This window comes from Dryobates pubescens, chromosome 10 (genome assembly GCF_014839835.1).
Source record: "Dryobates pubescens isolate bDryPub1 chromosome 10, bDryPub1.pri, whole genome shotgun sequence".
In the NCBI taxonomy this organism is placed as follows: Eukaryota; Metazoa; Chordata; class Aves; order Piciformes; family Picidae; genus Dryobates; species Dryobates pubescens.
Window position 1 is genome coordinate 37,331,576 of NC_071621.1, and position 22,428 is coordinate 37,354,003.

General features: G+C 46.1%; 1 protein-coding gene across 1 annotated transcript in view; it reads right to left on the reverse strand.

The window, feature by feature from the left end:
* The window catches only part of PRCP (prolylcarboxypeptidase), a 36,375-nt gene that overhangs the window by 6,590 nt on the left and 7,357 nt on the right, over positions 1-22,428 (reverse strand). The window contains exons 2-8 of the mRNA XM_054164775.1: positions 9,106-9,246; positions 7,437-7,538; positions 6,413-6,594; positions 5,174-5,331; positions 3,260-3,432; positions 1,954-2,118; positions 465-652 (exon numbers count right to left, since the gene is read on the reverse strand). Coding sequence (XP_054020750.1) covers positions 465-652; positions 1,954-2,118; positions 3,260-3,432; positions 5,174-5,331; positions 6,413-6,594; positions 7,437-7,538; positions 9,106-9,246 — 1,109 coding nt within the window. The remainder of the gene's footprint in view (positions 1-464; positions 653-1,953; positions 2,119-3,259; positions 3,433-5,173; positions 5,332-6,412; positions 6,595-7,436; positions 7,539-9,105; positions 9,247-22,428) is intronic.

The following is a 22,428-nucleotide window of genomic DNA, read 5'->3' on the forward strand; positions in this document are numbered from 1 at the left end:
AAGCTCCCCAAGTTACTTCCCTCTCTTTTCTCTCAAAGGGGAAAAGGAATGGCACACCAGCCCCTCCATCAGGCTCCCAGCCAGAGCAACTAGTTTAGGGCCCAAGAGCCAGTGTTACAGCTAGAGCTTGGTTTAGACTCTCCTTTTGTGCAAGAGAGACATAAAAGCTAGGTGGATTTACCAGCATGGGAAACTTGGACTTAAGCCACAAGATAAGGAATCCACATGAAGAAAATTACATTTGGTAGAATTCCAACTCAGATTCTCCTTTTAGAGCTGCACAGGCAGTGACAGAACAGTTGGCTGCTTTGACCAGTTTAGTCTCAAGAGCAACACAAAGCATGCCCATCATTTATTCAGCTCCAGTGCTTAAGACAAATCCTTTCGCCATTTACTGCAGGCTCTCTGCGCTGACAATCCAAAGTGGTGGGAGACTCCACACTAAAAGCTGAGACCAGGCTCACCTGAAGACAATATTGCTGTGTGAACTGATGTTTTTTCCTCCATACATAGAAAGCATCCAAGAGGGGCGAGGCCTCACTCCCCAGAGCCTGTAACACTCTTCTGAAAGCGCATTGAAGTCCCATTTCTGAGGCTCAAACATATCATTGATGCCATCTGTGCACATGGGCATCACCATCTCAGTGCAAGCCTGAAAGAAAAAGCATGGCAACAAGGTGTATTCCCAGGACACAGTCCCAGAGATGCTAGTGCAGTAGTAAAATAAGGTCAGGCAGGGGTTGATTGGCAATTACCACCAAAGAACCACAGAATCATTTAGGTTGGAAAAGACCCTTAAGATCAGAGTCCAACCATCAACCCAGCACTGCCAAGTCCACCACTAAACCATATCACTAAGCACCACACCTACAGGCCTTTTAAACCCCTCCCAGGATGACTCCACTACTTCCTTGGGCAGCCTGTTCCAATGTTTGGCAACCCTTTCTACTGTCCCTCCACAGAGCCTCCCTACCCTCAAGTAGATCAAAACTTTCTCAACTCGGTGACATCTTTGAAGTTACTGAGGGTGCACCCTCATGGACATCACTGATCTTTAAAGCTATTAAAGAGAACTCTTCCCAAACCTGAGCCCTGGGGAACACCACCAGTGACTGGCCACCAACTGGATTGAACTCCATTCTCTGCCAACTCCTTAGGCCTGGCCATTCAGTCAGTTTGGGTTTTTCCCCCCAGTGGAGGGTACTGCCAGAAGCAGTCAGTTTCTCTAGGAAGATGCTGTGAGACAGTGTCAAAGGCTTTAGTAAGAGTCCAAATAAACAACATCCACAGACTCCCCCCATCCACTAAGCTGGTCACCTTGTCATAGAATAAAATCAGGTCAATCAAGCAGGACCTGCCCTTCACAAACCCATGCAGACCTGATCACCCAGTTGTCCTGTATGTGGCATGATAGCCAAATACACAGAGGACAGTAGCCAAGAGCAGGTAGTCACCATTAATTCTTAACACTAGAAGCAGCTGTCCTGCTCCTCAAAGGAGAGGCTGTCACATCTGCTTAGTAAATGGGATGAATAGAGCAGAGTGCCTTGGATCCCTTACCACATGGGTCTGTCTTTTTGTTAGATACTTGATGGTAAAGGTTTGCTCTCTGTGAGCTCCAGGATGAACAGCTTTAGTTAAAAGAAATTACTATCAACATATCCTGACATATTTTCTTGCACAAATGTGTGTGGACAGTTGGGGGCTTAGAAGATCAAGATGGTGATGATAGAGATAATTTTCACTCCACATGAAGAGCTGAAATTCAACAAACAGCTAATAAAGACACAGCCTAAACCTCCTGGGAAAGCTGTCACTTGGGTGCCTTCCCTCACCACCACAGTCATGCTTGTCCCACGCTTACATTTGCCATCAATACATTGATGGTATATGGTGCACTGTTTTGGCAGTCAAACCAGCCTCAGTCAGTTACAGCTTAGGAAGCACACGTACCTGATAGTACCAACCCAGCTGGCCCAGATTCTTTGTTGCAGTCTCAGACGTGTCTAAGCACGAGGCTTCTCCTGAATAATTGTAGTATAAATTCACTGCCTGAAACACACTCTGCAGCAGAAATTTGTCAGGAAGGCTGGGGTCCTTCAGGAACTTGCAGATTTCCTGCAAGAAGGAGAGAAGAGGGATGACACCCAATGAGATGCCCATTGCCTTTTGAAGTACAGTCAGACCGCTTCCAGAAAGTGCCTCTCTATGCAGTCATGCACTGAGCATTATCACAACCAACTGTATTCCATTTCTATACTCCATGCCCCTGGGAGCATCAGACTTCACATCTCCTGACTGAGGCTTTAAAAATGGTGCAGCATTATTGTTCCAGCCACCAAGCTTTTCAATATATTTACCACTCTTTAAAATAGATAATAATAATATTTTTCCCCTGGCCAAGCAGAGCCTGGTTCCACCTCCTCTTCTTTTCCAACCAAACAGAAATAAGAAGTCTGCAATATTGCTGTGATGAAGGTGAGCACATTCCTTAGATTGTACCAGACAGGTAACAAGCAAAACTAATTTTCAAGGTGAACATACTGCCCTATGCAGACAGCCACATCAGGCAGATGAACGACCTTCCCTCCTGTTTCAGACAGCTCTACCCAAGGGAAGTTTGTAGTTTGTAATTAACTACTGTCAGCACTCACAAATATTGCTATTTTACCTACCTCACCTGCCATACATCACAAGCCAAAGCCAGGTAAGGAAATTCAGCCAGCCTTAGAACAAAAATACTTCAAGAGAACAGAAATCTTTGAGAAAGCACTGCAGATAAACAGAACTGCACACCTGAAGATCTGCAAGCATGAAAAGAAAGGGTTCTTTGAGAAGTGACCCTGCAAGGAAGACATTTGTGGGGATCCACATTTCCTCTCTCACTAGCTCTCCCATATCAAAAAGCACAAGGCTGACAACTTTCACTTCAATTGCAAGCTCTGCCAGCTCAGCCTGGCATCAGCAGCTCTACCTGCATGTGCTTTTTGTGCAGCATTTCTGTTCCTCAAGAAAGCCCTGCAGAACAACCTATGGCTTTCATGCATCCCTGGCACTTTTCTTCTGAGCTCTACTAGCCCTACAAGTGTCAGTTAGTGAACAAACCACTTGATGCACAATAAGATACTGTCCTGGTTCTCTTTTTCAGCGGTGTTGGTTCTACAGAGCCAAAAATAAAGGGAAAGGGGCAGGCCAGGAGAGGAGGAGAGACTTCTTTAAACCAAATGGTCAATTGTACAAGACATTGATCCTCAGTTACCTGCACAGGCCAGGCTGGCAGAGGCTGCAAGAAGTCAGCTTTGTAGGGGTAGTTCACCATAGCCAAATTCACCCACGTTTCACTCAGCCAGTTTTTCAGAGCAGCAACATCCTGAAGATTTTTTAATGGGCTGCACAAATGAAATGTGCTGGAGAGCCACTGCAAACCTGCAGCTGTAGTTTAAACAATGAAAAAAAGACTCATAAAGCATAGTGCACCATTAACACATAGGTCAGCTGTGCTGCTGCTACAAAACCATTCCCACTTAGCACACAACCTGGTGAAATTATTCCATACACATGAAAGCACAGCAGGCCCAATTTAATCAGCACCTCTGAGTAAAGGGAAATGCAGCCTGCATACTTCAACACATGGGCATGTCACAGCTAAGGTAATCTAAAGAACAAAGATTCACAAGACATTTGGCATTTTCCCCCATAGGAAGCAACATCAGGGCATGCAACTGAATATGAGCCAGTAGTGTGCCCAGGAGGCTAATCAGGCCAGTGGCATCCTGGTTTGTATCAGAGATGCTGTGTCTAGCAGGAGCAGGGAGGTGATTGTCCTCTTGTACTCTGCTCTGGTGAGGCCACACCTCAAGTTTTGGGCACCTCAATACAGGAGAGATGTGGAGGTGCTGGAGCCAGGGCAGAGGAGGGCAGCAAAGCTAGGGAAGGGCCAGGAGAATAAATCTGATGAAGAGTGACTGAAGGAGCTGGGGCTGTTCAGCTTGGAAAAGAGGAGGCTGAGGGGAGACCTCATCCCTGTCTACAACTACCTGAAAGGATGCTGTGGAGAGGCTGGTGCTGGTCTCTTCTCACAGGTGATTAGTCATGGAACAAGAGGGACTGGCCTCAAGCTGTGACTGGGTAGGTTTAGACTGGACATTAGAAAGAAAAATTCAGTGGTCAGGGGTTGGAATGTGCTGCCCAGGGAGGTGGCTGAGTCACCAACCCTGGGTGTGTTCAGAGGTCATTTGGATGTGTGCTTGGGGCTATGGTTTAGGGGTGAACCTTGTAGAGCAGGGGTTTTGGTTGGACTTGGTGATCCTGAGGGGCTTTTCCAACCTGAATGTTTCTGTGATTCTTCCAAGGAAAGGAAAACTTCAAACTACCTAGCTCACAGTACAAGGTGGATATCTCAGGACTCTCCTGGATTTTCCTTTCACTATTTTATCTGATCCAATTCAGCCTCCTTGATTTTAATTGACTAATTCATCATACCAGGGTTTCTCTTTAGGACATTAAGTAGCAAGATATATAGATATATATATATATATAATTTCTTTGCAGGAATACCTTTGAGTGAAGAAATTTTCCCTGACAGCCAACCTTAACCTTCTCTGGTACAACTTGAGGCCATTTGTTTTTGTCCACTCGATTGCTACCTGGGGAAAAAGACAGCCACCACTCACCTCACTACAATGTCCTTTCAGGTAGTTTTAGAACCATGGAATCATTTAGGTTGGAAAAACAATTCAAGATCTTCAAATCCAACTTATTTCCTAGCACTTAATCCATATGGATTGCAGTGATTCTTCTATATCTGATTGCCTCACTTGGTGCTTAAAGAATTTGTTGTTGTTGTTTTTAGAGTAGGAACTACCTGGCCTACTTTGTCAGAAACCACAAGCCTTGAGGTTCTGGTCTGGAGGCAGCTCCTGTCTGACCTCCTCAGGGATGCTTGGACCTGGATTCTGAATTACAGCAGGCCTGAGCAAAACCTGTGATCCAACAAGCAGCCTATTAAAATACAGTTCATCTCCTCTGGCAGTCCTCAGCACTATATATAGTTTCTAAACCCAAACACATCCAGGGGTGAAAAAGAGCTGTAACACCAGCTTGCCAGTTTTATGAAGTCACAAGAGAATCCTGAACATTATGACCCTTGGGAAGAGCATTGGTGAGGTCCTACCTGTTGTGGAGAGGCTGCTAATGGCAGCCCAGGACTTGCGGATGCTCTCCGCACAGCCCGGCCCCCCCATCCGGTAACTGTTAGTCACTACGCTGAAGAAAGTGCCACATGGGACCAAGTCACCAAACTGCCAGATGGGGGCAGAGGCTGCCAGAGCTCTGCAAATTGAAGCAGAAAGATCTTGAGCCCCTGCAAAGTGAACTTCCATTTTTGAAGTCAATGCCCTCCCCACGGCCACTCTGTGTAACACTCACTTGTGTAAAATTCCCCGGGGACAGGGAGCCCTGGAAGTGGGGGTACAGAAGAGGCACTGTTTGGCTAAGACAGGTCAGCAGGGAGTGGATACTGTCTGGTTTTGGACTGACTTGTTAGTTTTCTAAAAACAATGATTATTAACACTGCCTTTACACCTAGTTTGGCTTTTTTAGGGTCATCAGACTTCCTGGTGACTTGGGGCAGGTCTTCCTTCTCTCCAGAGCCTCTGGGAAAGAACAACAGTGAATTTCCTTACCTTTATCTACTACAGAGTCAATGTTTGTGGACAGGGGCTCTCTTCAGTTGAGTTTGCATAATGTCTATTGCACAATGCACAAAGCATAGTGCTGCAGAACTGTTCCATAGGTCTGCATGCAAAAGCTGTTAAAGGCTGCAAGTCTTGGACACTACCACAAAGATATCAGTAAACACAAAGCAGGAATTCAGACTTGCTTTGTTCATTACTTTTCATTCTCACCCAGCAACTAGGCATTAAGGAAACTCAAATGAAGAGAGCCCCAGCCACAAAGATCTACTCTCCAGAAAACAGAGGTAGGGAAATCACCATTCTTGTTTCCCAGCAGCACTGAAGGCAGTAAAGACCTGCCCTAAGTCACTGTGGAAGTATGGTGACCCTAAAAACACACAGAAACAAACAAAACCAAACCCAAAGCCAACCAGCCACCCAAACCCAACCAAATAAAACAAACAACCCACAAAGTAGGTGCAAAAGAAAAAAGTCACTGTTCATAATAATTGGTTCTACAAAACTAACAAACAGCCCTGAAAATAACTGCAGGCCAGCAGGTACTGGATGCTGTGTGTCTTTATTAGCCAAGCAGTGCTTCCTCCCAAACTCCAGGTAGCTTAATTCCTCCCCCCAGCAGTGAACAGCTCAAGCCAGCTGGAACTACTGTACTTCTCCCAGTGCTGTAGTATTTGTAGCATGGATGACACAAATGTCTGCTCTATGTCTGTACTCACCCAGCTACCACATGGGGGTACTTCATCCTAAACCAGGCTGCAAGCATTCCTCCATAAGACCCTCCTATAGCTATGACAGGACTGTGACGGGCTCCTGCAGTGGTCATCTTCAAGTACTCAATGAGTACTGCAAAGTCAGCCAGAGCCTGTTCTGAAGTCAGGTAGTTGAGATGCTTGGAATCCTGAGACAAAGAAAGCAGGTTACACACAGCACAGAAATTATTTCCAGCAGCAATCTTCCTACTCCCCACAGCAGCTATGAAGTTCTGAATCCGAGTCTGAACACAAATTAACTATTCCTTGCAGCTGTCCCCTGAAGTGCTAGGAAAATCTCAGATACTTTTTTTAATCCCAGAATTGGTAGTGAAACAATAGAATTGTTGTGTGCTTCTAGCACATTTAAATCTGTAATGGGGTGGGGTGAAGTTTCCCCCCCAGCAGTAACTTTTTGCCAGACCAACTGAGTTAGAAGCAAACGAGGCTGAAGCAAAATCTACACTCTGCAAGGGAATGCAATGAATGTGTACAAAATATACAGGAGTTACAACATGATACAGGTATTTACAAACAACATGAAACCCCCCTGGTCAAAAGAAGACCAGGAAAGCTCTTCCACTGCCCTCCAAGCCCCCCTGTCCCAAGAGAGAGAGAAAGCAGTGGGTTAGACTTATCCAAAGCCAGCCAGAAGCATGTTATCTCTCCTGAGCAAAGCAAAACAGCCAAGTCCAGAAGAGAAAAGGAATGGGGAAATGGTTATGGTACAGCTCCTCTTATCCCAGACATTTACCCAATGCATTTGTTGAGAATAACCTTTTGTTTTCCTTTTTACACCCAGTACTGATTTAGTTATGTTTTATTTATGGTTTTCTACTTTTCTGCTCGAAATCTGCAGCAAAATTTTAAAGGCATAGCCTAAAACCACCACAAAATCTTACTCAGGCTACCAGTCACTGCACTGGCTACAATGCCAATAGGCAGAGTTATGCTGGAATAGAACATGTTTAATAAGAGACAAGAGACTTACACTGAAGGACTCGTTCCCAAAGGGCAAAGATTCTCCATAGTATCTGTGTTCAGCAAACACCAACATAGCATTCAGCTCTTCAGCCACATCCCACATAAAGCCCTAGTTGGCACAAAACAGACATTGCAATAACTTGAACCAGTTATTTTCAAAGTCCCTGCTTTCAGCCTCTTGTCTTTCAACTCCTATTCTTTCCTCAGCAAGAGATAACTATCAAAACACAACTCTAAAGAAAAAGGATGTGTTTATGTTTCTTAGGTATCACTGAAACAAGGAAACAGATAGCCCTCCAGACAGGGACAGAGAAAATGTGGGCTTTAATGCTGAAAAATATAAAGTAGTACTGCTTTGCAATCCTGCCAGAACTCTGAAGGCATCAGCTTAATGCCTGGGAAATGAAAAACACTGCAGGAGAAAAACATACATTTGAGTTAGGACTGCACAACAGAAACAACATGTGTTGGCCAGGAAGCAATAACCTGGAGCATTGCAGCAGACTATGTCCCACTAATAAATAACTGCAAGTTGTTATTACTTGTTGACAGCAGCTTGTTACCACCAGTTATGGAAACAGGCAGACAGAGATTGCCTGCTGACAGAACAAAGTGTGTAGGCAGGCCTTAGCTGCTTTGAGCTCAGCACATGCCACCTCCTGTTGTGTTACTGGACTTTGTATTCAAGGGGCTGAAAAATATCCACACGCTCCGTTCTGCATTCATACCAGCCAGAGAAGTGAAAACTTCTTGTCAGGGAACAGGAATCATCTATCTTTCATTTCCAGGCCACTTCATTTCACTCTAAGTGAAAACCAAAATCACAAACAAAACACACACCCCCACCCCCCAAACCAAACCAACAAACAAACCCCACAACAACGAACCCCCACACCACAGAACCCTCCCATTTGTGCTTGGGAAATCTAAAGTGCTGGGATGGGTGTAATCTGGTCCAAAATTTCAATACTTGAGGCACTTTATAGCGTTTCCTCTAGAAATTTCCTCACTACTCCAGGAAGTTAAAGTGCATCCCTTTGATTTCTATGGGATTTGAAGAGAACTCTGAACCCCCCAAAACTTTTCCTGTGCTTCCACTTCCCCTTCCTCCTATAACATTCATAACAACCATTACAAACTGCTCTTGAAATGATACTCTGACAATGTCTCCTTGGTCTTCCTTATTTTTTTCAGCACACCACTACTGGAAAGAAGGGCTACAAGGATGAGCAGAGGGCTGGAGCACCTCTCCTGTGGAGGCAGACTGAGGGAGTTGGGGTTATTCAGTCTGGAGAAGAGAAGGCTCCAAGGAGACCTTCCTGTGGCCTTCCAGTATCTTAAGGGGGAGGATACAAGAAAGCTGGGGAGGGACTTTAGGGTGTCAGGAGTGATAGGACTGGGGGGGATGGAGCAAAACTAGAAATGGGGAGATTCTGATTGGATGTTAGGAAGAAATTCTTCTCCATGAGGGTGGTGAGAGACTGGCACAGGTTGCCCAGGGAGGTGGTGGAAGCTTCATCCATGGAGGTTTTTGCAGCCAGGCTGGAGGTGGCTATGAGCAACCTGCTGTAGTGTGAGGTGTCCCTGGCCATGGCAGGGGGGTTGGAACTGGCTGGTCCTTGAGGTCCCTTCCAGCCCTGACAGTTCTGTGATTCAACAGTCTCCTTTCCACACACCGTGTTGTTGCAGAACCACGTAATGTCTCCTTCATTGCCTGTATAAAACAGTATTGGTCCATTGTCCTTCTTCCAGTGCTGATCTGCTACTAGGTAGCGCTGCTGGAATGTATGATTTTCATCAAATCCAAAGTGATCAACCTGTAAGAACAAGGCAGAACAGCATGTTCAGAAAGGCAAAGCTGATCCTGCAGCACACTGCAAGCCCTGACAGCCACTTCACAGATGACCCATGGAAAAGACAATTTAAAATGAATAAATAAAGGCAACAAAGTTTTACTAAGATAACAAAAAAATACAACAGTGAATTTAATTTACATTCCCAATACACCCAAATTCTCCTGCCTGACAGAGGAAAGCTGCCAAAGTTAGAGGTGCATGTGCTGAAGTGGAAACGTTATTTTCAGCTATTAAAAATACTATCCACGCCCTTTTGATAGGCTAGTATTTAATAGGAGACATTCTACATGTATTTAGGAAACCAGACACATCTGCTGAGGGCTCCCAAAGAGCCTGATTTAACAAAACTGTGCCAAGCAGCAAGAGGAGTCATTGTACTGCACTGGCTTGAGCCTTAAGCAAATTCCTTACTATTATGTACTTAACCTCCAACAGATAACCCCCCCACACCTTCACTTCTGCCACCTTTTCCTTCTCCTTTCAGCATAAGACAGAAACTTAAACAGCAAGTAGCTTTGTTTTTAATCCTTGGAAAATATTACCTCTCTGTAGTTGTGCCACTGGCAGGTTTTTCAGCTCCTTTTCTGGAGTGCTGCTCCTCCTCTCCTTGCAGCTTTTGCTAATTCACATACCCTCCCCAGTTCTTTCCTCTGCCACACAAACGTTGCAACGCTCTACAGACCGCTTAACCCAAGCCCCACAGTGGTAGCTTTATTCTCCCATTAGAAAATGAACTTCAGGTCAGGTTTTCAGCTTTTATTCACACAGCCTCGTATGCTGTGTCCCACTTCACTCTTCCTCAGGCATTCTTCCATACTGGAAATGTTATCAGTTTCTTTCACAAGCCCCTGCACAGGCTGGAAAGTGCACACAAGCTCTTACTATTAAAAGTTAAGGCAAAAATACCCCCCAAAACTACTCCAGAAGCACTGTGATGCTTAGTTATCATGTCTCTGCAAATCCTCCCTCCTTTTATTTATCATCTGAAGGTGACCTGTAGCTTCCCAGTTTTGACTTCCATCAGCACAAAGCAGCATCCTTTCTTCTCATGCTTTCTCACTGGTGGTAACAGCCTGACACCTGCTGGCTTGACCATCTCTGCTCACCCATCTGCCTTTACACCAGCAGCTGTACCAGATCTCCCAGATGCTCCAGGAGCCAAGCTTTCACATGTCCTGTTTTGAGAACGTCCTCAAGCTAAGGTTGAAAAGCAGCAAACTGCAGACAAATGCAAGCACTACCAGCTAAGCCAGTGACCCAGCTGCCAGGCAGGTTCCTCCAGGCAGCTCCTAACTCTCGACCTGCAGGATGCAGCTACTCCACACCACATGCTTCCATTGGGGTCAAAGGCAGAGCAGGAATTTAAGATTATAGCCAGCTGCAGTGTCTTCCAAACTCTCAAAACTAGCTAGCTCTTAAAGTGAGAGGAGCAGCTGAAGGTCTGTGCATGGCCTTGAGAGACATTTTCAACCTGAGTAAGTTAACTCCAGTGACTGATTCCAGACCACAATGAAACTAATTCATGTATGTTCTACAGTTTTGGTCACTGGCTCCATTTCCTACTTACTCCTAAGTAGGAGGCTCTGTATCATGCACATATAAGTGCTGACTTATGGTGGGTTCATTTTACACTGACAACTCATCTGTTCCTTTTTCCTTTGCACAGTTACTGTTAATTTCTGTAGCAAACATAATGAAGAGTGATTAGATGCAGTAATTAGATGCAGAACAAGGTCAGCAACTGAAAAAAAAAGTCTTTGCCTGCAAGACCTTCTGCCAATTAAAGCAAAAGATTAGATAAGGTACCAAAAAAAAATCTCAGTATAAACTCTAACACTGTTATCAAGTACAGCTAGTACATCTGTACATCTGTACTAGCTGTGGGAAGGGGAGAAGCATCTTTTGCTATTGAACTTTTCTGGTTAGGCTGCTAGCCAGAGATAGGAAAAAATAGGTCCATATGTCCTGTCTCTCTTTTATGGAATCATCTAAAATTAAACATTCAGCTTCAAAACTTGATTCTGCATCCTTCCTGCCTGCAGCCACAGTGCCAACTACAGGAACAAACCACAGAAAGTATTCAGCTTTCCTGGACTACAGAGATAGGTACCAAAACCTTCTCAGTGCAGGCAGCTTAACATGCAACAGATGGAAAACACACAGGGAAGGAAAACAGAAACACTTTAAAAATCAGAATAGTTTAATGGCTAAGCATTCTCTGGCATCAGGCTGAAGTTACTCAGTGAGGTACTGTGTAGAATGGGTACCAAAGCCTATCTCACTGTTCCAGTTCCACAGGGCCTGGCACATTAGTGCAGCAATATTCCAGTGTGAATGTATTCTCACAAGTTATGACTAATTTTCTTTAGAGATGATTTCACACATGATACTACATGATGTCAGTCTACTATGTTGGTCAGAGGGTGGAAGGGCTCTGCAGAGGGACCTCGACCGACTGGACAGAGGCCAACAGGATGGCATTCAACAAGTCCAAGTGCCAGGGGCTGCACTTTGGCCATGGCAACCCCAGGCAGAGCTACAGGCTGGGGTCAGAGTGGCTGAGAGCTGCCAAACAGAGAGGGACCTGGGGGTGCTGATTGACAGCCTCCTAAACATGAGCCAGCAGTGTGCCCAGGTGGCCAAGAAGGCCAACAGCATTCTGGCCTGTATTAGGAATAGTGTGGCCAGCAGGAGCAGGGAGGTCATTGTGCCCCTGTACTCTGCATTGGTTAGGCCACACCTCGAGTCCTGTGTCCAGTTCTGGGCCCCTCAGTTTAGGAAGGACATCGAGACACTTGAAGGTGTCCAGAGAAGGGCAACAAGGCTGGGGAGAGGCCTTGAGCACAGCCCTGTGAGGAGAGGCTGAGGGAGCTGGGGTTGCTGAGCCTGGAGAAGAGGAGGCTCAGGGCAGACCTTATTGCCCTCTACAACTACCTGAAAGGAGGTTGTAGCCAGGAAGGGGTTGGTCTCTTCTCTCTAGCAACCAGCACCAGAACAAGAGGACGCAGTCTCAAGCTGTGCCAGGGGAGGTTTAGACTCGAGGTGAGGAGAAAGTTCTTCATGGAGAGAGTCATTCACCATTGGAATGTGCTGCCCAGGGAGGTGGTGGAGTCACCGTCCCTGGAGGTGGTCAAGAGGGGATTGGATGTGGCACTTGGTGCCATGGTCTAGTCATGAGGTCTGTGGTGACAGGTTGGACTCGATCTTTGAGGTCTCTTCCAACCTTGGTGATACTGTGATACTCCCACAAAACAAACCTCAAAATTCCAGTGCTCAAGTAAGTCTCCTTCTCAGCAAAGAGAAGAAGAACATTACAGTGACCACGTTGATCTAAGTGTCATGATTCTCCATCTTGACCCTAAGCCATGCTGTAGGCTCATTTGGTGCCATCAGTCATGTTCTTCTTTCACATTCCTCCCTTAATCTGTAAGATGTCGATGGCCTTACAGCAGCTAAACTACCCCTGTTCACAATAACAAGAGGACACAGTCTCAGGCTGCGCCAGGGGAGGTTCAGGCTAGATGTTAGGAAAAAGTTCTATACAGAAAGAGTGATTGCACATTGGAATGGGCTGCCTGGGGAGGTGGTGGAGTCGCCATCACTGGAGGTTTTTAGGAGAAGACTTGACAGGGTGCTTGGTGCCGTGGGTTAGTTGGGCGGTGTTGCATTGGTTGATGGGTTGGACGCGATGATCTTGAAGGTCTCTTCCAACCTGGTTTATTCTATGTATTCTATGTATTCTAATATTCATAACACAAACCCAAGGAGATGTGCAAAAGATAAAAACAATAACTAGCAAGTACCAGTCACTCCATTAAAGAGCAGGAGCTCCTTCATGGCTAGGTGATGGGGCTTCACACCTCTTAGCAACTTGTCTTTCCACAGGTAAGACCCATAATATGACTATAAAAATCATAATGTTTGTCAAGCAGAGAGAGAACAAGAGAAATGCCACAGCTGCTGGTTACTGCCAAGAAACTCGAAGAAATTCTGCATGCACAACATCAAAACACAGTTTGGAGGTGCCCCAAGGAGCATCTCTTCACAAGAGTAGAAACTGTTTCAAGAAGTACAAAGTCAGAGAGGCAGCACAAGAATCACACCCTGAAGGCAGAGGTTTGGCCACAAGGGGAAAGTTCGGGGTGAAGGGCAGCAGATGGAGCTGTCGTGCAGCTAAACTGCGCCGCAGCAACACGCAGGGCTGCGCCCGGGAGCTGCCGCTTCTCACTCAACCAATGTTTTCGGACACCATCCTTTGGAGCAGTTCACTTGCCAACAAATAACCCCCACTAACGGCGGGAAGTAACAGAGTACTGAACCCCGTCAGAGTTTAGAGCTAGTGCCCAGCTTAGACACCCTCTGTAAATAAGCACTTTCCACAGACTTCGAGTCTGAAGAATGAACGGCTTTAGGGATTGGACACAGAATAATGCAAGAACTTTGTATCACCCCACTGGGTCCTTAAAAATCTCATCTTTTGCACCACAGAGAGCTCCCTCTCTTTTCTCCCTGTGCCTTGCTTGCTGCTTGTCTCTTGACCTTGCTCCTGCCAGAATAATCTCTTGTTTTGGCTGTGTGTGTGAGGTATCGGCGGGGGGGGGGGGGGGGGGGAAGACAAGACCAGGCTAGCTGCCTGTAGCTTCCTTTGGGCCTTTGTGTGCAGAGGGGTAAGGGGGAGAAGAGCTCAATTATTGTGTAAGGGGGGATTTCTGAGGTTGTTGAATTGTGGATAGCACAGTATCACTCAGGTTGGAAGAGACCTCCAAGATCATCGAGTCCAACCTGTCACCACAGACCTCATGACCAAGTGCCACATCCAATCCTCTCTTTAACACCTCCAGGGACGGTGACTCCACCGCCTCCCTGGGCAGCACATTCCAATGACGAACGACTCGCTCAGTGAAGAAATTTCTCCTCACCTCGAGTCTAAACCTCCCCTGGCACAGCTTGAGACTATGTTCCCTTGTTCTGGTGCTGGTTGCCTGGGAGAAGAGACCAACCCCTTCCTGGATACAACCACCTTTCAGGTAGTTGTAGAGAGCAATGAGGTCTCCCCTGAGCCTCCTCTTCTCCAGGCTAAGCAACCCCAGCTCCCTCAGCCTCTCCTCACAGGGCTGTGCTCAAGGCCTCTCCCCAGCCTTGTTGCCCTTCTCTGGACATGTTCAAGTCTCTCGATGTCCTTCCTAAACTGAGGGGCCCAGAACTGGACACAGTACTGAAGGTGCAGCCTAACCAAAGCAGAGTACAGGGCACAATGACACCCTGTATGTGTTTATTGCCTATTATAATTTTGCATTTAGTCCACTTTTGTAAATACAACTTCATTTTGCTTCCAGCATTCCAAGCCACTGTGGCAAACAGGGGCAAACCTCCCATTTGTTAGGGTACAAATCCAACCTACACCACCACTACAAACTGTGAGCAGTGTATGTCATGACTCAAAGCATCCAGATAAGTTTTTAAGTCAGACTTCATTAAAAAACTTGAACCAGCAAATTTCTTCTCCACGCTGAACACAAGGGGAGTAGGACAAAAGCAGTGACTTCTGCAAACAGACTTGGTGAGAGCAGACCACTACCACAAACGAAGCGAGCAGGTTAGGACACATGACAACACCTTAACTGTCAGTGAGGTTAAGGTACAGATCAGCACATACAAGGTCTTGCTAATTACGATTCTCATAATTGCTGCTGACCTCCTGGCAACAACTGTAAGGAGAAGGGCCTGAGCAACCCAATACAGCTCTGAAATTGGCCCTGCTTGAGTGGGAGCTGGGACCAGATGACACACAGATCTCCTCCAAAACTGAAATATTCCAGGATAAATCCAGTTACACAGCCTAAAGTTTTCAGCTCCTCTGAATGGGACTAGCCAGCAAATTTGGTTAGAATAAGAATGCAGTCAGCAGCAGCAATGCAACAGCAACGTTTTACAAATGGAAGTATGATGCACATAAAATGCCAACACAGATATGGTCACTCTGGTATTAATGAGTACAAACAGAAGGAGAAGTGTTTTCAGGAGGAGGTTTTCAGGAGGAGACTTGATGGGGTGCTTGGTGCCGTGGGTTAGTTGTTTAGGTGGTGTTGGATTGGTTGATGGGTTGGACGCCATGATCTTGAAGGTCTCTTCCAACCTGGTTTATTCTATGTATGTATTCTATGTAAGTAATGAAGGTATTGCCAGCTGAGGTAGGCTCCATTTCGGCTCCATGTACAGAAATCATGAGCCTTGTTTGATTAACAAAAGGAATCACCTATTTTCCTGCACACCTTTGAGTCCAAAGACTCACCAAGCATTTGGGGAAAATACAAACACACAGACTGCTTCAGAGGCAGCCACTCCCCAAAGCACGGCTGCTGAGCACCGCACTCGTGGAGGTGCAGCAGGCAGCACCAGACGTTTGTGCCCAGGAAGCCGACAAGAGCTCCACACTGAAGGTTCAAGTGGGCAGCTTTGTTCCTTCAGCCCAAAGAAGCTTTCTACAGCAAAGGGCAGCTCATAGGCTCAGGTCAAAAAGCCCTCTCTGGACTGGTCCAATCCCTGACCAAATCAACACTGAAAGGAAGGGCAATAAACCCAACTTGCTGCCTTCCACTCGAAGTACACGGCATGTTCCTTTGACTTTACCTTATACGTGGACATGTATCATGTGCTTCTCTTGAGCCATCTGGGATGGCTTATCTCAGGGTAAGGATTTTTAATACACTTCGTTGTTGTTTTGGAAGCCCATCTACACCAAAACAAGTCACTCTGCCACATGTCTCTCCTGGGGGTATGACAAAAAAAGGGCACAACAAACATTAGTTAGTTACTGCACAGATGTTAGCCTGCTTAATGTACTCTGGCAGTACTCAGGAATTGTGGCCATGACTAAAGTGAAGGCAAAACAGGACATGTGGGCTAAAACCCACTTCCTCCTCAGCAGCACCTTAAGGTTGGTAGTGCTTACAGAGAGAGGACAGCAAACCCAAGTCTTCTGGTCTGTTTGTGGGGTTTTTTGTTTTGGTTTGGGTTTTGTTTGGTTGGTTTTTGTGAAGGCTATAATTCACAGCTTCTGCCTGGAAGCTGTCAATGTCATTCAAGGCAGTAAATCAGCACCTGACAGGTTTAAGTTTGAGCTTCTGGCAAGACTCTGAGCGTCTAAAAGCTTTTCTGTCACGCTTTGACTTTCAGCCCTCTGTGCAACAGCTTTGTTTTCCCAAATTTGCATATTCTCCATGAAAGCATCAGTTGTACTGGGGAGAAGCCAGGGGGGTTTCAGAGTCATGTTCCACCCTCCACACGTTCATGGAGTTGTTTTGAGTGCCCATCCTGTCTGAATGATTTCCTGAGGACAGGAAGATACAGGATAGTCTGAGGATATCCTCCTGCGTGAACAGCAGTGCCGGCAGTAGCCTCTCTGGGATTTCACTGATGTGTTTCTATTTCTAGTTTCACCCCTGACAGGCTGTGGGACTCCAGTCCAGTTAGCTGGCTCCATCAGTTTTGTTTCCTTTCCTTTTTTATAATCTTTGTTTCCTCCATTTAATTTGGAAGGTCATGAGGGCAGGAACGACCCTGCCACCTCTGTGTGCACCATCGTACTCAAGGAGGCGCCAACTTCTGTTACAACTATCACTACATACAAACTAAACAATCAAGCCCACAAAAAACCCACTACAGTAATAGAACACCACGACAAATACTAACTCAGACACCATTTATGCCTTCATAGCTGGGGAGACACAGAACTAGCGATGAAAGCAAATTAAAACCTGGTTTAAAAGAGTCTCCCCCCAGCACTATTGTTGCTGCTCTGTTTCCTGCCACTGCACATTGGGTGTATCACAGCCTGCCAGGCCTGCAGCTTCATCTCAACAGCAGCTGGTAGGTTTCTGTTTGTCCCTGACCATTTAGTGCAGAAAAAAGGAAGACAAGAAAGAAGACAAGACAAATCAAGCTGAGCTTTGTCTTATCTTTTCCATTTTGCATGCAAGGACGAGATACTTCCTTGCTTTCTAGGCTTATACAATGGTCGGCAGAGATTGGAGATCACCACCAGTCTGTTTAAATGCTTAATCATTTGATGCTCTGTGGAAGAGCAGAGAGATGTAAACTACACCTTGCATGAGCTAGGTTAACTCACTCACCTGAACATCCTACACAAAAAACGTGAGAGAGTTGGGAGATAGAGACTGTGTCATAGAACCAGTCAGGCTGGAAAAGACCTCAGAGATCATCAAGTCCAACCTGTCACCCAACACCTCAGGACTAACTAAACCATGGCTTCAAGAGCCACATCCAATCCTTTTTTGAACACTTCTAGTGATGGTGACTCCACCACCTCCCTGGGCAGCACATTCTATTCTATTCTATTCCAATGGTCAGTTACTCTTTCTGGGAAGAACTTTTTCCTCACCTCCAGCCTAAACTTTCCCTGGCACAGCTTGAGACTGTGTCCTCTTGTTCTGGTGCAGTGTATCTGGGAGAAGAGACCAACCCCCACGTGTCTATAATCCCCTTTTGGGTAGTTGTAGAGAGCAAGAAGGTCTCCCCTGAGCCTCCTCTTCTCCCGGCTAAGCAACCCCAGCTGCCTCAGCCTCTCCTCACTGCAATTTTCCACTCTCTGTAATTCAGGAGGTTTTGTCCACTGGATTTAGTTTTATTTCATGATTGTGTCACATTTAACAACACATGGAGGCGGAAGATAATCATGAACCAGCAATTTACTCTTGTGGCCAAGACAGGCAACAGTATCTTGAGGTGCATTAACAAGAGCATGACCAACAGGTTGAGGGAGGTTCTCCTCCCACTCTGCTCTGCCCTAGTAAGGCCCTGTCTGGAGCATGTGTCCAGGTCTGGGCTCCTCTGGTCAAGAGGCAGATGGAACTACAGGAGGAAGTCCAGCAGAGGGCTATGAAGATGACGAGGGGACTGGAGCATCTCTCACAAAGACAGGCTGTGAGACCTGGGACTGTTCAGCCTGGAGAAGACTGAGAAGGATCTTCTCAAGGCTTATCAGCATCTAAAAGGCAGGTGCCAAGAGGGTGAGGCCAGACTCTTTTCAGTGGTGCCCAGTGACAGAACAGGGGTCAAAAGGCACAAAAGGGAGCACAGGAAGTGCCACTTGAACATGAAGAAAAACTTCTTTAGTGACAGCACACCAGAACAGGCTGCCCAGAGAGGCTGTGGAGTCTCCTTCTCTGGAGGCTTTCAAAACCTGCCTGGATGCATTCCTGTGCAACCAGCTCTAGGTGAACCTGCTTTAGCAGGGGGGCTGGACTAGCTGATCTCCAAGAGTCCCCTCCAACCCTCACCATGCTGGGATGACAATATGCAGGCTTTTTGCCAGTTTATTGGTTTAAACATCTACTCTACTAGCAATGGCCCAGAGCAAATGTTTCAACTTTTTTCCTGGGGTGGAAGTAGGTTTCAGGTGAACTTGCTTCCCAGAACAAGCACAGGCTTCAGATCCCTGCAATGGAGGGATCTCTTCCATTGCCATTATGGCCTTGTGAACACACTGATCTTTAACTAGAATCACGCTCCACGTGTTTTACTGAAGCTTCTTTTATGCTGCAGAAACCACGTCACCTGCTCTTGGGAGGCTGCCACTGTTTAACAGAGTTTGCTTTTAGCACTCATTTATCACCTCACTGATTAAAAACCACAGACAAGGAAAGCCTCAGACAGGAACTCTACCTCTGCCCTGAGTCATGGAGTTTGGACTAGGCACTTGAAAAGACCAAACAACAGCACATGCTGCAGGAAAGCACCAGGCCATTCAGGTCAGCCTTTGTTAGAAACAAACAGTTCCCAAACAATACATGACTGAACTTTTTTTAATGTTGGAAACCCAAGCAGCTAAGGAGAATGCAAACAAATTGCTTTCAACCTCCACAAACCATTAGGAGACTTTGTGCTGCAAGTGGAAACTCCAGATTCTGTTTGCAATGCAAAAATGAAGTCTCTAAACATATTTATGCTTTAATTACTTAGGTGAAAATCCTGCAGTAGTCACAGGGAAGATGCAGTCCCTTGTTATAACTCTCCTGGGTGGAAGGACAGCTCAAGAGGTCACACAGGCCCTTCCAACACTTTGTGCCCCACACCTGACAGCTGCAAAGCTCCAGCACAGGAGTGAGAACGAGGCAGGAGATGGCAGGAGTCACTTCAACTCCTCAATCAGCTTTACAGCTTACAGTCCCCAACCACACTCCCCATTTCCCTGACACTGTTCTCCTCCAAGCAATGGAGAGGCTTGTGTCTCTATCCACTACAGAAACTGAAACCAAACCACCATGGCAGTAAAACCCCAACATTCCTGTGATTGCTGCTTCCACTTAAGGCATTATTACCCCGGTGGAGCTCTGCTGGATGAGGGATGGGGCAATACCTATGGAACAGCCAGGTCAGAGCTGTATTACCCCAAGTGCTTCACAGGGCCAAAATAAACATGCAGAAGATGCAGTATGCCAGTAAAAACCAAGCTACCTTGTGAAAGGTCTCTCAAACCCTCAGCAGACCTAAATTAAAGGTCTGTATTTTTTTCCATCTGCCCTCCAGACTGAATTACCAATCCATCACATTAGGAGGATTGCATCCACCACCAGCCCCACACATGCTGCATCCCAGGCACCTCCTCTCTTTTCCCAACTCTGTCCTCTGCTTTAGCATGCTTCTCAGTGTGTGTGTTGGGGGACTCTCCTCACACTGCCAACCTGCTCATAACTTGTCAAGGACACAGATCTTCACATAGGCCAGAAAACCTCTCTTTGTTGAGGCAGGCTCCCCTACACTGGTCTGGTTTAAGACTCATCCTGACAGGGTGCTGGGCCATCGCATTTAAACTACACCACCACCTAGAAAGGATGGACCAGATGACTCTTGGGGTCTCTTCCAACCTGGCATTCTATGAACAGAAAAAAACTGGACACAAACCTTTAATATGTCATAGGTTAAGCAGTATACAGGTTAAGCAGTTTTGCTGAGACTATCCTGAAGTTCTGTGTAGGACTTATTATTTAAGCAAAAGATGTTTCAAAGCAAGTTCAACCTTCTCTCACAAAAACATTGGAAAGGCTTCCTCAGTCCTTTTCTTTTAAGCAAGAGACATGAACAGCATTTCAGATTCCACACAGTATTTTCATTTAGTCAAATAAAATATCTCAGATGCCTCTACCCATCCCACCCAACAGGGAGAGAACTTCCTACTGTGCTGAATAATTTCAGCTCAAGTTTAATCTTTCCAAATGTTTTATTTCCCCAATTTTCAGAGCTGCAAAGAAAGTTGCTCTTTTTGCCTTCCTGCCACTATTATTTGCATTTTTAATTTCTACAGCTTATTCCTCAGGGCATCCATGGGAGAAGGGGCAGATGTAGTGAAAACACACAGGAAAACTATCCTGTCACCCCTCCAGACATTCTAGTGAGACCAAGCACAGGTGAAACGGTGGAAGCTCAGTGCAGGATCTGCAGGTTATTTGTATTAAGACAATTAATACCTACATAATGTACTCAGATACACAAGTGCTACAGCTTTTACATGTGCCACTGTGGATCACTTACTTAATAGCCACTAATTCGAACAAGCATTAAGGGGGGGAAAGAAAAATTCACAAAAGAAAGCATCAAAGCAGCAATTAGTCATACAGCCCTTATGCAATATCAAACCCACCACAGAGCAACTCCTGCCTTGGCAAGCCTGCAACATCTCTGAACACAGAACAACTTTCTGCTTGCAGGGTGTTCCCAGACATCGGCACGTGGAATTACAGGAAGACCAGCAGCATTCAGGGAAATAACATCCATGGCTCCCTGCAGATAAAGAGTCTCTCTACAGATGGCTCTACTTTACCACAGAAACATCCAGGTCTCTTGTCACAACCATAACAAAGTTCTCCAGTAGCTCAAAAGCTCTAGCAAACATGGATAAACAATGGGTATTTATACCAGTGCACTTAGCCCCCAGGGAGCATAAATGCTTTTCTTCTCATAGCAAAGCAACTGTATTACCATCTGAGGGAGGTGGTTGAGGCCCCATCCCTGAAGGTATTCAGAGTGAGGCTCAACAGGGCTCTGGGCAACCTGATCTAGTTGAGGATGCCCCTGCTGACTGCAGAGGGGACTGGACTAGATGACCTTTGGTTTGGGTTGGAAGGGACCTCCATTCTATGAAATACAGGCTCTCAGATTGTTTATACAAAGCAGATCCTTCTGTTTCCCTTTTTCAACTTTAAAATAGGCAAGAACATTTTGTTATGAACTGCCCTGGCTCAGAACAGACATTGCCAAAAGCCATTTCCCACCGCTTTGTAGGTGAGGAGCTCCTGCTTAGGAGTTAAGGAAACTCTACATTCCTGTCCTGATAGCAAGGACTCACAGGACTGAAAACTGTACACTTGGAGGTGGGCTGCATTCTATCACTGTCCAGGAAACCCCACAGAAATGTCAGCACTCCCAGAGCAGCACACAGTTCTGAACAACCTTTGTGGAAGACACAGGTTTCAGTGAATCATGCAGTAGGGCAAAGTCAGCTGCTGCTTTGGGGCACAAATCAAACGTTTTGTTAATGCTAGTTCTGCTTTCACCCACTTCCTCCAGTTCAGCCTGGCCTCAGCCCACACCCTGCTGAAGTCAAAGGGGCTGGTGCCCATCACTTTCTGTTCCTGGCATCTTGAAAGGAAGTTGTACATTGAAGCTACCACATTAGCTTACCTAGGACTACTTTTTTCCACACTGGGCCCCTGCAGAGATGCTTTTTACAAAGGGGTTTTTTTTTGTCTCACAATGCAAGAAAACTTAGGCCTTTTGGAAGCAAAATAAATTGATGAGGAAGGAAAGGAGACCCATCACCACCAGGTGGATATGGACACATCAGGTGTGTCCAGTCAGAGGCAGGAGCTAGAGCACAAAAATCACAGAATGGTCAGGGTTGGAAGGGACCTCAAGGATCATCCAGTTCCAATCCCCCCTGCCATCGGCAGGGACACCCTCCACTAGATCAGGTTGCCCAGAACCACATTCAGGGATGGAGTTTCCACCACCTCCCTGGGCAACCTGTTCCAGTGTCTCACCACCCTCATGGTAAAGAGCTTCTTCCTAACATCTAATCTAAACCTACCCTGCTCTAGCTTGGATCCACTCCCCCTAGTCCTGTCA